The 17,077-nt window shown below is 43.0% G+C and overlaps 1 protein-coding gene across 1 annotated transcript in view; it reads right to left on the bottom strand.

Annotated features, from left to right (window-relative positions):
• PIK3C3 (phosphatidylinositol 3-kinase catalytic subunit type 3) overlaps nucleotides 1-17,077 on the bottom strand; it is a 109,108-nt gene that overhangs the window by 48,851 nt on the left and 43,180 nt on the right. Inside the window, 3 exon segments of the mRNA XM_075488766.1 lie at nucleotides 8,694-8,758; nucleotides 10,551-10,620; nucleotides 10,972-11,100. Coding sequence (XP_075344881.1) covers nucleotides 8,694-8,758; nucleotides 10,551-10,620; nucleotides 10,972-11,100 — 264 coding nt within the window.

Here is a 17,077-nt window from a genome sequence, read left to right as displayed (position 1 = left end):
GCTGTGTTTTGGATTTTAGTATGAGAATCATATCGATAACACACCGATGTTTTAGTTGTTGCTAAGTAATGTTGACACTGGTCAAGGACTTTTCAGCTTCCCATGCCCTGCCAGGTGCACAAGAAACTGGGAAGGGGCACAGCCAAGGTAGTTGAACCAAACTGGCCAAAGGGCTATTCCATACCCTATGACGTCATGCCCAGTATATAAACTGGGGGGAGTTGGCCAGGGGGTAGCGATCGCTGCTCGGGGACTGGCTGGGCATCGGTCGGCAGGTGGTGAGAGGTTGTATCACTTTTTTTTTTTCCTCTGGGTTTTGTTCCTCTCTCTCTCTCTCTTGTTGTTTTCCTTCTCATTACAATTTATTGTTATTATTAATTTTTTTTGTTCCAATTATTAAACTGTTCTTATCTCAACCCACGAGTTTTCTTACTTTTGCTCTTCCGATTCTCTCCCACATCCCACCGGGAGGGGGGAGGGTGAGCGAGCGGCTGTGTGGTACTTAATTGCCGACTGGGGCTAACCCACGACAGTCCTTTTTGGCACCCAACGTGAGGCTCGAAGGGTTTGAGATAATAACAGATTAACCAGAGCGTATTAAGGAATTTAGATCTGTTAGTAGTTGCGGGACGCGATATTGATCCATCTGTTCCCGATATTGGTTTACCTGATCTGCACCATGCTCATTTTTTTGCTGTACATGTTAAAGATGGGTGTTGGTTTTTGCAGTTTGCTGTGCTCTGCTATGATTGGTGATGTTTTGCCTGGGAGATTTGTTATTAAAACAGTGACCTTGGGTTTATTTTGGTATCTAAGTGCTGTACTGAAACCATTACTGTACATCGGGTACCACCTCATGGAGACAATTAGCAACTATACTTCTTCCTCTGAGAGGTTTTTTATGGAGGAAACGCAGAATGGCACCTTCGCTACTTTCTTCTGTGATGTTTCCTCCTTCGTTACAATAACTTTTCAGTATCTGGAACATCCTTGGGTAGTTAAGATACATCTATTGGTATTGCTTGGGAATATTGTTTTGGTTTTGTCTAAGGTTAGTAAGCAATTTAAGAATATCATCCAGAGATCTGCCCCAAGGCCGGATAGTTATGAGTGGCAGGGTGTGTGGGATAGCATGGGCAAATGCCTAGGATGGTGGGCACCTCCAGTGTTTTGGAACTTCACCCCTGAACAAGTGCAGAATCCTGAAAAGTTAGTAGAATATTTGGAAAAAGTATGCTGTGACCCTGGCAATTCTAAGGAGATCCAAATCACTGCAATGTGCTGGGGCCTGGCCCATGCCTACCGAGCCCTGTTCAACACTATTCAGAACCCTCAAGGATCTGGTGACAAAACGACAGGCACCGTGGCTACTCCAGCCCCACCTGCAACAGGCACTGCGGCTACTGCAGCCCCCCCTGGCGACAGGCACTGTGGTTCAACCAGGGAACCAACCCGTGTCAGTATCAGTCGCCCCTATACACAAGAAGAAATCCTGGAAGAGAAAGTCAGCTTGTTTAGAAAGGGAAGGTGAAAGAGCAGGGCCATCACAAGGAGAAGAAGAGGAAGAACTTGTGGACGAGATGGAAACTACCCAATCCCTATCCCTGAGTGAGCTGGAAGATATGCGAAAAGATTTCAGCCGTCGTCCAGGCGAGCACGTTGTCACCTGGCTGCTCCGATGCTGGGATAGTGGGGCCAGTAGCCTGGAATTAGAGGGTAAGGAAGCCAAGCAGCTGGGATCCCTTTCTAGGGAAGGGGGCATTGACAAAGCGATTGGAAAAGGGGCACCAGCCCTCAGCCTCTGGAGGCGACTCCTGTCAGCTATGAAGGAAAGATATCCCTTCAAGGAAGATGTTACATATCGCCCCGGGAAATGGACCACCATGGAGAGAGGTATCCAGTACCTGAGGGAATTAGCTGTGCTGGAGGTGATTAATGGTGACCTGGATGATGAGCAACCACCCAAAGGTCCAGATGAAGTCCAGTGCACACGACCCCTGTGGTGGAAGTTGGTACGGAACGCACCATCGTCGTGTGCCAACTCACTGGCAATACTGACCTGGAAAGATGGAGAGGGAACAACGGTGGATGAAGCGGCTAGTCAGCTCCGGGAATACAAAGAAAGTATCTCTTCCTCCCTTGTCTCAGCTGTGGAGAAACTGTCCCGGAAGTTCCAGCGACTCGAAGAAGACAGGTCCTACTTTCCACCTGTACGGACCAGTGTCTCAGCTATTAGGAGTCAGCGTTCCTCTGCTCAAGAGAGAGGATATAGAGGGTACACACCACGGGGCACCCTATGGTTTTACTTGCGTGACCACGGAGAGGACATGAGGAAGTGGGATAGAAAACCTACCTCGACCCTAGAGGCGCGGGTACGTGAGTTGCAAGGAAAAACAATCACCAAAGGGGGTTCTTCCAGAAAAATTGATGCTCTAGTTTCCAGTGGGCAGTTCCCCAGACAGAGTAGAAGGGATGATCTTACTTCTGATTTTAATGAAGGAGCTCCTGACTCTTATACACAAGAAATGGGCAATGGATACTATGACCAGGACTAGGGGGGACCTGCCTCCAGCCAGGTGGAGGAAAGGGACAAGCGGGTTTACTGCACTGTGTGGATTCGATGGCCTGGCACATCAGACCCACAGGAGTATAAGGCTCTAGTAGACACCGGTGCACAGTGTGCCCTAATGCCATCAAGCTATACAGGGGCAGAACCCATCTGTATTTGTGGAGTGACAGGGGGATCCCAACAGCTGACTGTATTGGAGGCCGAAGCGAGCCTAACTGGGAATGAGTGGCAAAAGCACCCCATTGGGACTGGCCCAGAGGCTCCGTGCATCCTTGGCATAGACTACCTCAGGAGAGGGTATTTCAAGGACCCAAAAGGGTACCGGGTACCGGTGGGCTTTTGGTATAGCTGCCTTGGAGACGGAGGAAATTAAACAGCTGTCCACCTTGCCTGGTCTCTCGGAGGACCCTTCTGTTGTGGGCTTGCTGAGGGCTGAAGAACAACAGGTGCCAATTGCTACCACAACGGTGCACCGGAGGCAATATCGCACCAACCGAGACTCCCTGATTCCCATCCATAAGCTGATTCGTCGACTGGAGAGCCAAGGAGTGATCAGTAAGACTCGTTCACCTTTTAACAGTCCCATATAGCCAGTGCAAAAGTCTAACGGAGAGTGGAGACTAACAGTAGACTATCGCGGCCTGAATGAAGTCACGCCGCCCCTGAGTGCTGCCGCGCCGGACATGCTGGAACTTCAGTACGAACTGGAGTCAAAAGCAGCCAAATGGTATGCTACAAATGATATCGCTAAAGCGTTTTTCTCAATCCCTTTGGCAGCAGAGTGCAGGCCGCAGTTTGCTTTCACTTGGAGGGGTGTTCAGTACACTTGGAATCGACTGCCCCAGGGGTGGAAACACAGCCCTACCATTTGCCATGGACTGATCCAGACGGCACTGGAACAGGGCGAAGCTCCAGAACATCTGCAATACATTGATGACATTATCGTGTGGGGCAATACAGCAGAGGAAGTTTTTGAGAAAGGGAAGAAAATAGTCCAGATCCTCCTGAAAGCCGGTTTTGCCATAAAACAAAGTAAGGTCAAGGGACCTGCACAGGAGATCCAGTTTTTAGGAATAAAATGGCAAGATGGACGTCGTCAGATCCCAATGGATGTGATTAACAAAATAACAGCCATGTCTCCACCAACTAGCAAAAAGGAAACACAAGCTTTCTTAGGCCTTGTGGGGTTTTGGAGAATGCATATTCCAAATTACAGTCTGATCGTAAGCCCTCTCTACCAAGTGACCTGGAAGAAGAACCATTTCCAATGGGGCCCTGAGCAACGACAAGCCTTTGAATAAGTTTAAAGGGAGATAGTTCATGCAGTAGCCCTTGGGCCAGTCCGGGCAGGGCAAGACGTAACGAATGTGCTCTACACCGCATCCGGGGAGAATGGCCCTACCTGGAGCCTCTGGCAGAAAGCAGCAGGGGAGACTCGAGGTCGACCCCTAGGGTTTTGGAGTCGGGGATACAGAGGATCCGAGGCCCGCTATACTCCAACTGAAAAAGAGATATTGGCAGCATATGAAGGGGTTCGAGCTGCTTCAGAAGTGGTTGGTACTGAAACACAGCTCCTCCTGGCACCCCGGCTGCCGGTGCCGGGCTGGATGTTCAAAGGGAGGGTCCCCTCTACACATCATGCAACTGATGCTACGTGGAGTGAGTGGGTTGCACTGATCACACAACGGGCTCGGATAGGAAACCCCAATCGCCCAGGGATCTTGGAAGTAATTATGGACTGGCCAGAAGGCAAAGATTTCGGAATATTACCAGAGGAGGAGGAGACGCGTGCTGAGGAGGCCCCACTGTACAATCAACTACCAGAAAATGAGAAGCAGTATGCCCTGTTCACTGATGGGTCCTGTCGAAATGTAGGAAAGAATCCGAGATGGAAAGCTGTCGTATAGGACTCCATACAGCAAGTGGTAGAAACTGCTGAAGGAGAAGGTGAATCGAGCCAATTTGCAGAAGCGAAGGCCATCCAGTTGGCTTTAGACATTGCTGAACGAGAAAAGTGGCCAGTGCTCTATCTCTATACTGACTCATGGATGGTGGCAAATGCCCTGTGGGGGTGGTTACAGCAATGGAAGCAGGGCAACTGGCAGCGCAGAGGCAAACCCATCTGGGCTGCAGCATTGTGGCAAAACATTGCTGCCCGGGTAGAGAACCTGGTTGTAAAAGTACGTCACGTAGATGCCCATGTTCCCAAGAGTCAGGCCACTGAGGAACATCAAAACAACCAGCAGGTGGATCAGGCTGCTAAGATGGAAGTGGCCCAGGTGGATCTGGACTGGCAACATAAGGGTGAATTATTTATAGCTGGGTGGGCCCATGACACCTCAGGCCATCAAGGAAGAGATGCAACATAGAGATGGGCTCGTGATCGAGGGGTGGACTTAACCATGGACACTATTGCACAGGTTACCCATGAATGTGAAACATGCGCTGCAATTAAACAATCCAAGCGGTTAAAGCCTCTGTGGTATGGAGGGCGATGGCTGAAATATAAATATGGGGAGGCCTGGCAGATCGATTCTATCACGCTCCCACAAACCCGCCAAGGCAAGCGCTATGTGCTTACAATGGTGGAAGCAACCACCGGATGGCTGGAAACATATCCTGTGCCCCATGCCACCACCCGGAACACTATCCTGGGCCTTGAAAAGCAAGTCCTATGGCGACATGGCACCCCAGAAAGAATTGAGTCAGACGACGGGACTCATTTTCAAAACAACCTCATAGACACCTGGGCCAAAGAGCATGGCATTGAGTGGGTATATCACATCCCCTATCATGCACCAGCCTCCTGGAAGATTGAACGATACAATGGACTGTTACAATGGATACAAGACTACACTGAGAGCAATGGGTGGTGGGACATTCAAACATTGGGATACACATTTAGCAAAGGCCACCTGGTTAGTCAACACTAGGGGATCTGTCAATCGAGCTGGCCCTGCCCAATCAAAACTTTTACACACTGTAGAAGGGGATAAGGTCCCTGTAGTGCACATAAAAGTATCAGTATCAGTCAGTATAAAGTATAGTGCACATAAAAGTGTGCACTTCTATGTAGTGCACATAAAAGTATCAATATCAGTATCAGTCGCCCCTATACACAAGAAGAAATCCTGGAAGCGAAAGTCAGCTTGTTTAGAAAGGGAAGGTGAAAGACCAGGGCCATCACAAGGAGAAGAAGAGGAAGAACTTTTAAACAATTAAATCGAGAGCATAAATGGCTGTTATTACAATCCGTTAAACTAACAACCAGTCCCAAAACCCCTAATAAGATCTAATTTAATTTTGTATCGCTTTATTTATTGTCTTAATCGTCACATTCTTATACTCAACAGAAACAGATGTGAAGTTCAAATTGAAAAGCAGTTTTCTTTATTAACAGCTTCATAAAATTAACAACGCATTGAAAAGTTACTAAGTAATAACTATGAGTTCAAAATACTTCCACAGGAAAGTGTTTAGGCCAGATCAACAAAAACTAACACAGGACTAACAGTCCAGATTAGTAACTGCATTTGAGACACACACTCTTACAAAGTTTATCATCATTATATGTCTCCATATTCCTCAATACAACCAACTGCTACTGAGTTTAAAAGGAAAAATCTAAGTCATCAAATGGAAACTTCACATTTCCTGTGAAATGTGGACAGGGCCAAAACAGTCCTTCCCACCACTCAGAAGAAAACTGTTTTTTCTTGATTGAGACAAAAGATAAGTAGATTAAATCCAAGCCTAAGCACAAGTTTCTTCCAGTAAGCAAACACAAAGCTAAGCAAGCACTGTAAGAAGCTTTGTAGGCATCTGGATGACATAAGTGACTAAAATCGTAATGAAAAAATGACGGGAAGTTTAAAAAAAAGAAGAGGTACTGAAGGAAGGTACCTGCAGGCTATTTAAGAAAGTTTTGCTTGCAAAGCAGTCCTGTTGTAACATGTATCAGAGTTTTAAGGCCTGGAGAAAGCTTTAATTATCTTTGCTTACAGAGGAACAAGCCCTTCTGAGATACATTAAAAAAGCTGACAGAGTAGAAAGATTCTGTTAAATGAAATCCTTAAGCAAAACGTGGAAGGAAATTTTTAACTGGTTAACAGGGTACGAGAGAGATCTACTTTCAGTGCTCCAAAATTTTACATGCTGTATGTAAAAAAAAAAAAAAAAACCCCACAAAAAAACCCCACCACACACCACCAAAAACCCCACAAACAAACAACAAAAAAAACCCCCAAACAACCACACACAAAAAAGCAGCCACAAAAAAAACCCCGCCAAAAAAACAAAAACACAACACAACACAAAAAACCACCACCCAAAACCCAACGAAACAAAAAACCACAAACAGACTTCAGACCATCCAAATGCTAAACCGTAGAGTGTGGAACAGAAATACCTCCAAAACATGAACTGTAATTTCAAGATTATTGATAGAAGGTAAGTAACACTCAAACATCAAAACATCTTTTCTTTCCTGCAGATCTGCATTACCAGCCAGTATTACACTACTTGCTTTAAATATTACCAGAAGTGAAACATTTTTAAATATTTATATACAGTGCCCATCTTTATTAAAACAGCTGTGACACCCAAAACGAATATTTACAAAAAGAATAAACCAAACTTTCACAACACCTAGTTGTTCATTTAGGTTTTATTTCCTTGGCCTACAATGCCCAGCTATTTTATCATGCTTTGACACAGGAAATCTGGGCTCTATAATGTATTTTGCCATTGATCTGTGAAGTAATCTTAGATCACATTCTTTTGGCATCTTGTCTATTTAGATTAGCAATTTTTCACAGGAAGAATTGCTCCTTAAATCTGCACAGCAACTAAAATAGTCGGGGACCTATTTTAGATAGGAATATGATGTTATAAGTAATTGCAAAATGACAATTTCACAAGCATTTCTAAATATATTATTTTATAAAACATATAATGGACTAGAATATGAATAATACATTTCCAAGATTACAAAGGATTGCCAAAAAACCACTTTATAAACTGTATGATTATTGTATGTGTAGATGTAGCTTATCAATCTTTACGGAATGGAAAGCTCAAAAAACTTAAACAACTTGATGCTGGTCATTGTCTGATTAATGATAAGCATTTTTTATAAATGATAAGCATTTGATATGCTTATTTGTTAAACAAATGATAATGACAAATGATACGCATTTTTTCATCTCCGTATTTTGAATACATGTAGTTTACAGTAGCAGGGAGCTATTTGCTTTGACTCCCAGTTACTGAGCTATGAACAAATGCAAACTTCAGTATCAACTACAAAAAAGGGAAAAAAGGTACTGTGACAAATTGAATCCAACATAAACATGCTGTGTTTTCATTAAAAAGCTTATTAGCTATAGATCTCATATGGCAATTTGGTATGTTTTTATCTAACTATATTTATCTCAACCAGCTGAGCTCTGCTACCTAGCTTGTGTGCTGTGCCTGAAATTAGCATGTATTTTGTGTGTTACTATTCAATTATGTGTCCCTACTCAATTCCACGACAGTTACAGAAAACTTGCTAAGTAAAAACAAACAAACAAACAAACAAAAAAAAAAATCACACAATATCTATACATCCACCATGGCAGAGAAACAGACTTCAGAAATTATGGACAAATTATTTAGTTGTTCCATTAAAAAAAAAAAAAAAAAAAAAAAAACCAACCAAAAAAACAACACCAAAAAAACCCCCACAAACAAAACCATTACATTAAAACATAGTTTGACAAGGTATCAAGCCAAAACTACTGAATGAATGACAGAAACACTTTAAAACAAAACACTACAGAAACATGTCATGGATCTTCCATTCATTATTACAGCAAAGCCAGAATTTCAATATCACAATTAAATTACACTTTAATTATTTAAATGGTATTACTTTTAGGACATGAGATACTCATGTTGTGATTTAAGTATATTTTTTAACAGCAGATGTTTTGCTTAAATACCCTTATGTTTCAAGCTGTAATTTATCTTCTAACAACAGATACAAAAATCGGTTGAGGGACTCAAGACTTTTGCATGAGATCTAAGCCTGCAATTTATACTGTTTGATCAGAAGACGACCTAAAAATCCCCCATCACGTACCTGTATACTTTCCTCAGTAGGAAGAACTTCTGCAACTGGTACTGACTGAATAAACTGCATGAAGCCTGTGACAGAAAACAAACAAACAAAAATTTCTCCAATGCATGGAACTTTCAAGCTCCTCTATAACACATAGAATCACAGAATCACAGAACCGTATAGGTTGGAAAAGACCTTTAAGATCATCGAGTCCAACCATAAACCTAACACTACCAAGACCACCACTATACCATGTCCCTAAGCACCTCATCCAAACGTCTTTTAAATACCTCCAGGGATGGCGACTCAAGCACTTCCCTGGGCAGCCTGTTCCAATGCTTGATAACCCTTTCAGTGAAGTACAATTTCCTAATATCCAGTCTAAACCTCCCCTGGCTCAACTTGAGGCCATTTCCTCTTGTCCTATCACTTGTTACATGGGAGAAGAGACCAACCCCCACCTCTCTACAACCTCCTTTCAGGTAGTTGAAGAGAGCAATAAGGTCTCCCCTCAGCCTCCTTTTCTCCAAGCTTAACAATCCCAGTTCCCTCAGCCGCTCCTCATAAGACTTGTGCTCTAGACCCTTCACCAGCTTCGTTGCCCTTCTCTGGACTCGCTCCAGCACCTCAATGTCCCTCTTGTAGTGGGGGGCCCAAAACTGAACACAGTATTCGAGGTGCGGCCTGCACCAGTGCCGAGTACAGGGGCACGATCACTTCCCTAGTCCTGCTGGCCACGCTATTTTTGATACAAGCCAGGATGCCATTGGCTTTCTTGGCCACCTGGGCACACTGCTGGCTCATATTCAGGCGGCTGTCAATCAACACCCCCAGGTCCTTTTCTGCCTGGCAGCTTTCCAGCCACTCTTCCCCAAGCCTGTAGCGTTGCATGGGGTTGCTGTGGCCCAAGTGCAGGACCTTGCACTTAGCCTTGTTAAACCTCATACAATTGACCTCGGCCCATCGATCCAGCCTGTCCAGGTCCCTCTGCAGAGCCTTCCTCCCCTCAAGCAGATCAACACTCCCACACAACTTGGTGTCATCTGCAAACTTACTGAGGGTGCACTCGATCCCCTCGTCCAGATCATTGATATAAAGATATTAAACAGGACTGGCCCCAACACAGAGCTCTGGGGAACACCGCTTGTGACTGGCCGCCAACTGGAGTAAACTCCATTCACCACCACTCTTTGGGCCCAGCCATCCAGCCAGTTCTTTACCCAGTGAAGAGTATACCCGTCCAAGCCATGAGCAGCCAGTTTCTCCAGGAGAAACTGTTTATTAAAGGGCAACAGTAATGCACACTTTCATTCAACTGCTTCTCATTGGCAAAAAACCATGCTTTGTCCCCATTTTCTGCCTTCAGTCATTTTAAAACATCTAGTCATTAACACCAAATTAGCTTGCAAAAGTCTGTTCTTCCAAGTTTTCATGAGAAGAGAAAGATAAATCAATGGCTTTCTAAACATTTATCCAGAATGTATCTAAAAGCCTAGCCAAGTTTGATTTTGTTTTGTCTTGTGTTTTTCCTCCACTTCATGCAAAGATCTATAAACAGGAGTGTTAAAAATTATTTGTCTGAGATCACACAGCAAGCTAGCAGCAAAGATAACACTACTGATTGTCACATACTCCAAAATCCAGACCGGGCTTCTTTTATGAAGATATTTGAGTCACCTATGGAATACTGTGGTCACTGAGGTTGTTTACTTCCATGACTTATATTGCAACAAGATATTCTTACACATTTGAACTCCTTTTTAGAATGCTGTACTAAGCAAAACTTCTCTCATGAAAATAGTGTGTCACAACAGCCTATGAACAGAGAGAGAAGATTCCTCACAATACTGTATTTTTAGGATATAAAAGTATTCATACCATGTTTTTAACTAGTTGCCAGCACTTTACAGGGTGTCAGCTTCAAATCCAGATTCTCTTTTCTTAACAGCTGGAAAAAAACAACACACCAAAAAGCAAAGATGAATGCAATAGAAAGGCAGCTTCTATTTATAAAAAGAATGTGTATTGGACGTTGATCTCCACTGTTCTTCACTGAAATTAGTAATGAGTTTCCCCATTTTTTTTAGTTGTGTTTTTTTTTTTTTTTTTTTTTAAATCTACACAGAACCATTGCCTGTCTATAAAGAAAAAAAAGATTCTAAAAAAAAAAAAAAAAGAAATCCGAGAACCCTGGAATGTATTAGCAACATAAGCTGCATTAACAGCTTTCACCAGTCTTGCTCTCGACAAGGAGAATCAAGAACATGGAAGGACAAGGATGTGGATCAATAATTCTCACCTTATCCATGAGTGAAATAATCTGAAGAATAAGTTGATCTTGACGTAAATCATCACCATGCTTAAAAATTACAGGATGTTTGCCTCCATCTTCTGTCTTGAAGAATAACTGAGCAGGCATTAAGGCACTCTGGAAAAGGAAACTTATTCCACTAAGCTGGTTCACAGCAATGTTCATATTAACATGTTGCTACAGTGGAGTTCTAAAATATAAATCCTTGTTTACTGCATTGTAAATTAGAAGTGAATTAAGCAAGTATCAGTTCATAGGATTCAAGTATCAAATTCAGTTAGAAAAAGGTTTGAATAGTCCCATTTGAATACCAACAGCATGGCAGTGAGCACCAGAAGTCTCTTCACATTCCTTAAGTTTGGTAGAAAAGAAGCAATTCTAAAGCTTCTAAAAGCAGTTACTCACTGTCTAGGACTCAACAGTTAGAACATACCATTTCCACTTACCAAAAGTGTGATCTAGGCATGTTTTTTAAAAAAAATATCTTAAGACTTTCCTTTTTTAGCAAGGAATGTGAAGGATACATTCCTCCCACGTTCCCCCCCAGCAGCAGAAGAGGAAAGGACAGGAGGATTCAAATTTTGTTTGTATGCATGTAATTCCAATCAACATAGAAGCACTATAAAAGGTCACAACAAAACAAATTTAAACTAACCAGATCAGAGACACACAATTATAGGATAAACATCCAAGAAATGCTAGGGGCAAGACATCTTAAACAACTAATTGCTTCCTTAATCTATTTCGTAAAAGCAAAAATGCCTTTTTACGTTGTTGTTTGAGAAAGCCAATTTAATTGTTTGCAATTTCTCTGCATAAAATGGGTTGAAGGGGATCAATTACCTACATGAATGATTTAATCTACTGCAACTGACCAAGTCACTTCCCTCAAAACCAAACCAAAGCAAAAAATCAAGGATACAGAGTTTAATATTTGAGCAGTTACATTAGTTTTTCACATGCAATGAATGTTTCACAATTATGAAGTTCTACAAATAAAGGAAAAATGATTCTTTAAATAGTCCTACAAAAGCTGCCATGTGATGTCCAAGAGCACCAAAAATTTGTCATTCTTCCCTCTTTGGGTTTGTTTGGGTTTTATCCCATAGTACAGAATGAGAGGTTAAATGGAAATCTGTAACCTTTCAGAATCAGGAGGATCAAAACCATCTCTGATTTTGAAACAAGTTACATCTCATATATTTTGTCCTATATTTTCTACATTGCTACAAAAGACCAATATGTAGAAGACCATCTGAGGAGGAATTAGGCATTGCGGGAGTGAAAGGGTTAACAAGATTGAAGTACTGAGGGTCCGGGTCATGTCCGAAAGTGCGTCTGGAACACTTTTGTTGTGGGGGAAGGAACTGCAGGGTTGCAGGGAGATAGCCAATCGTATTAGCTGAAGGGATGCATGGGGGGCGCGTGGACAAGACAGGTAGACCAATAAGAGTTCTCTCAGGAGCGCGTGTATAAACAATTAGAAAGTATATAGGCCATGGAATATTTTCAATAAAGGGTCTTCGATTTACCCCTCTATCGGAGTCCGTGCATCAATCCGCTACAACCATCTGACTTGAGTTTGTCCTGATGAAGTTAAGCTATTATTCTTGATAGGAAACATTTAGTTGCTGTTCCAGCAGTCTTTTTGTCAACATTCTTCCCCCGACCCTTAAATCGTATTCACACTAAAAGTTGACACAAGTTTGTAAAACCTTGTTTTCGTGACAAGATCTTTCCGACGTTGCCTCCAACCTGAGGTGCAGGAGCATGGAATTAAAGCAGCATACTCTTCAAAGAGACTAACTGGTTGTCGTGGTTTATCCCCAGCCAGCAGCTAAGCACCATGCAGCTGCTCGCTCACTCCCCCCCAGTGGGATGGGGGAGAGAATCAGAAGAGCAAAAGTAAGAAAACTTGAGGGTTGAGATAAAAACAGTTTAATAGGGAAAGCAAAAGCTGCGCACGCAAGCAAAGCAAAGCAAGGAATTCATTCACTACTTCCCAGGGGCAGGCAGGTGTTCAGCCATCTCCAGGAAAGCAGGGCTCCATCACGCGTAATGGTTACTTGAGAAGTCAAACGCCATCACTCCAAATGTCCCCCTTCCTTCTTCTTCCCCAGCTTTATATACTGAGCATGACGTCATGTGGTATGGAATAGCCCTTTGGTCAGTTTGGATCAACTATCCTGGCTGTGTCCCCTCCCAGCTTCTTCTGCACCTGGCAGAGCATGGGAAGCTGAAAAGTCCTTGACTAGTACAGCAACAACTAAAACATCTCTGTATGATCAACACTGTTTTCAGCACAAATCCAAAACATAGCCCCATACCAGCCACTATAAAGAAAATTAACTCTATCTCAGCTGAAACCAGGACAGTCTGCTACTGTATAGTTCAGATAGCATAGTGTATGTTTTAACTGTTGAATTGAATTAATTTTTGTCATCTCTGCCCCCATTCCAGGTGCAGGACAGGTTTCATTTGGACCTGTCTGATGAAGAAGCTGTCCATTATATGCAGAGTCTAATTGATGAAAGTGTCCATGCCCACTTTGCAGCTGTGGTGGAGCAGATACACAAGTTTGCACAGGTGAGATATCTCTCGGTTGGTGATCTCTGTAAAAGCTGAGTAATGTGAGAGGTTGCGAGTGGTAGGTTCAAGATTTAACTTCATTGTTTATGATGTTTTAGTTCATTTTCCAACAAGTTAAAAGTGTGTTCTTGCTGCCAGGACTGGCTTTTAGTGGTCCTAGAAAATTCTTTAAAGCACCTTAGCAAACATATTAAGTGGGATGTAACTGGTTGTATTACCAAGGGTAAGAACTGCAAATTGGAAAGCTGGAGTTCTGAGTGAGGGATCCAGAATTTCCTTAGCTTTCATTCCCAAAGTAAAGGAATGAGAATAAACTTCCTTTCTTTCCTAACTTTGCTAGACTTCCTGAACTGTGCATTCCAGCTAGTTATTTTGATCATTAACAGATGCAGCAGCCTGCACAGCAGGGTGCACAGAAGGGGCCAGGAACTCTGCTCATAACAGCATCCACATCCTCTGCAGTGTTGACAGTGTACCGCAGAACATGGTCCTCAGCAGCTACGTTAGCAGCTATCCCCTATGTCAGAGGCCTCAACACAGATGGAGTTCCCAAGGGAGAATGCAGTTTTTCAGATTTGGGGCTGTAGGGGGTGGCTGAGACCTCTTTCTGGGGCAGTGGGAATTGGGCTCCTTGCTTGCAGGAACTGTGCAGTGGTGGCATGTCTACATCACCAAGTAAAGGAGCTGTGGGAGTAGGTCAGCAAACTGCACAGTATCAGGGCTGACAAGAAAGAGATTGACCAGATCTTCCCCAAGACCTTGGAGATAGAAGAGCCTGAACCTCTAGCTGCATTGAAGGAGGAGCAAGAATATGTTGTGCTCATCAAGTTAGGAAATAGAGACTCCCAGGATGGTGACGGCTGGAACCTTGAGACTTCTGGTATTAGGAGGGATGGCTTCTGCTCTACCTGCAGATCTGCACCTGCAGAATAGATTCAAGGTGATTGGGAGTAGCCAGCATGAATTTACAAAAGGGAAATCATGCCTGACCAGCCTGATAGCCGCCGAAGATAAAATGGCTAGCTCAGTGGACTGGGTGAGAGCTGTAGGTATTCTTTATCTTGACTTTTGCAAGGCTTTGATACTGTCTTCCATAATATCTTCATAAACAAAGCGGAGCAATATAGACTAGAGAAATGGACACTGACGTGGATTGGAAACTGGCCGGTGTGCTGGAATTAGAAGGTTGTGATCAGTGGCACAAACTCCATCTGGAGGGCAGTCACTAGTGGTGTACTCCAAGGGTTGATACTGAGGTCAAATTGTTTAACATCTTCATTAATGGCCTGGATGATGGGATGAACTGCACCCTCTGAAAGTTTGCAGACAATACAAAACTGGGAGGAGTAGCAGACACACTGGAAGCGTGTGCTGCCATTCACAGGGACCTTGACAGGCTGGAGAAATGACCGCACAGGAACCTCATGAAGTTCACCAAAGGGAAATGCCAAGTACTGCACCTGGTGTGGACTAACCCCATGCGCAAGCATGGGCAAGGGGGGCAGGTGATGAGGTGGGAAGCAGCTTTTCAGAGAAAGCCCTGAAGTGGTGGACAAGTTGCACATGATGCAGCAATGTGATCTTGTGGCAAAGAAGGGCCACCAGCTTCGTTGACCACATTAGTTAGTGTTGCTGGCAGGTAGAGGGAGGTGATCTTTCCCCTCTACCCAGTGCTATGTGAGATGCATCTGGAGTGCCATGCCCCTTTTGGGCTCCCCAGTACAGGAGAGACATGGACGTGCTGGAGCAAGTCAAGCAAAGGGCCATGGAGATGATCAAGCGCTTGGAGCATCTGTCATACGAGAAGAGGGTGAGAGAGCTGGGACTGTTCAGCCTGGAGAAGAGAAGACTCAGGGGGATCTTATCAATGCATATAAATACCTGATGGAAGGGAGTAAAGAAGATGGAGTCAGACTCTTTTCAGTGGTGCCCAGTGATAGGACAAGAGACAATGGGCACAAAGTGAAAGACAGGAAACTTCATCTAAACATAAAGAACTTTATTTTACTGTGAGGGTAATCAAACACTGGGACAGGTTTCCCAGAGAGGTGGCGGAGTCTCCATCTGTGGAGATACTTAAAATCCAATAGCACAATGTTCTGAGCAACCTGTTGTGTTTGATCCTGCTTGAGCAGGGGGGTTGGACTAAATGATCTCCAGAGGTCCCATCCACCCTCATGCATTATTTGATTCTTGCTAATGGTGTGGGGTGGCAATAGATTATTGTCTCCACTATTTTTATTATTAAAATTTACCCTTGCTCTAGTGTGGAGAATGAAATGTTTAACCACACATGTGCTGTCTTACTACAAGCCACAGTAAGACAATAAAATGTTTAATTCTCATGTTGAATAAAACTGTATTCACAAAAGCATTTCTTCTTTGAATTTAGTGTTTTTTCCTTAAAGCCACCTGACATTTAGTTTGTGTTTATCAGGGATTTAAGATATTACACTGTTTGCCTTAAGTATTAGACTCACGACAAGAAATTGAATTGAAAGGAAAAATGAAACTGATCTGAAAAGCCAGTCATTATCCCAGCTTTTTTTATTGATTCTTTCTTCAAAAGACTGATCAAATTCTGCTAGAAACTGAGGAGAACTATTTTTATGGCTATCCATTTTGCTAAAGGTCTTCCAACTAATCTGTTGTTTTCTGCAAACTTAATTTTTATTTTGAAAAATCACACTACAGTGCAGGTTAAGAAGCAAAAATGTCATTTCCATCTGCATATATATTTAATAAAGGTGATCTTTTACGTGATGTGGGAAAAAGGAGTGTAATTATATGAAAATGTTGCAAAATTTGTTGTCATTCATTATGGATTACTTTGATCATAGGATGGAGGATGGTAATTTCATTAGACAGTGAAAAATGCCTAGCATCTACCTTGGGGTTCAAAAGAAAAATTTAAAAAGCCATTACAAAGATTCAAGATTAAAATTTTAATTGCCTCCAATATATGTGTAGACCTTTCTTTTAATCACATACTGACAGTCACTTTTTTTAAGACATGTCTTTTTACTTCATTGGTTTTAGGTGACTGCCAGACTCTCCCAGATAATTGTTATTGCATTTGTGAAGCTGTATTAATCAGAGTTTACAGGTTTGATTTAGGTGACCTTTTCTTTTTCCATTCAGGCTTGGTTTTGCTTGACCTTTCTTCAGCACTTACAACTGCTTTTAAAATCACAGGACAGATTTGTTCAGAATATTTAAAAGTACACAAGAATTTGAACCCCAGGCTTCTAGCTCCCAGGAATGGTGTTCTAAGCAACAGGCTGATACATACAGCAGCAGGCACCAATTGCATCTTTCATTCATATTTTGGGAGTTAAAAAGCAAGCCCCACAGTGTGTATTGCACTTTGGATACCAAATGAGCAGATGTGACAGCCACTAATGCAAGCCTGATCCAGTTGTCTCATTTTGGGGTTTTTACCTCTCCAGCTGGCTGATGCTGGGTTCCAGCATGGAGACTTTTGGGCTGTTTTTCCTGAGGCCCT

Source organism: Mycteria americana (assembly GCF_035582795.1).
Source record: "Mycteria americana isolate JAX WOST 10 ecotype Jacksonville Zoo and Gardens chromosome Z unlocalized genomic scaffold, USCA_MyAme_1.0 Scaffold_18, whole genome shotgun sequence".
Classification (NCBI taxonomy): Eukaryota; Metazoa; Chordata; class Aves; order Ciconiiformes; family Ciconiidae; genus Mycteria; species Mycteria americana.
This window is presented reverse-complemented; position numbering and strand designations above follow the sequence as displayed.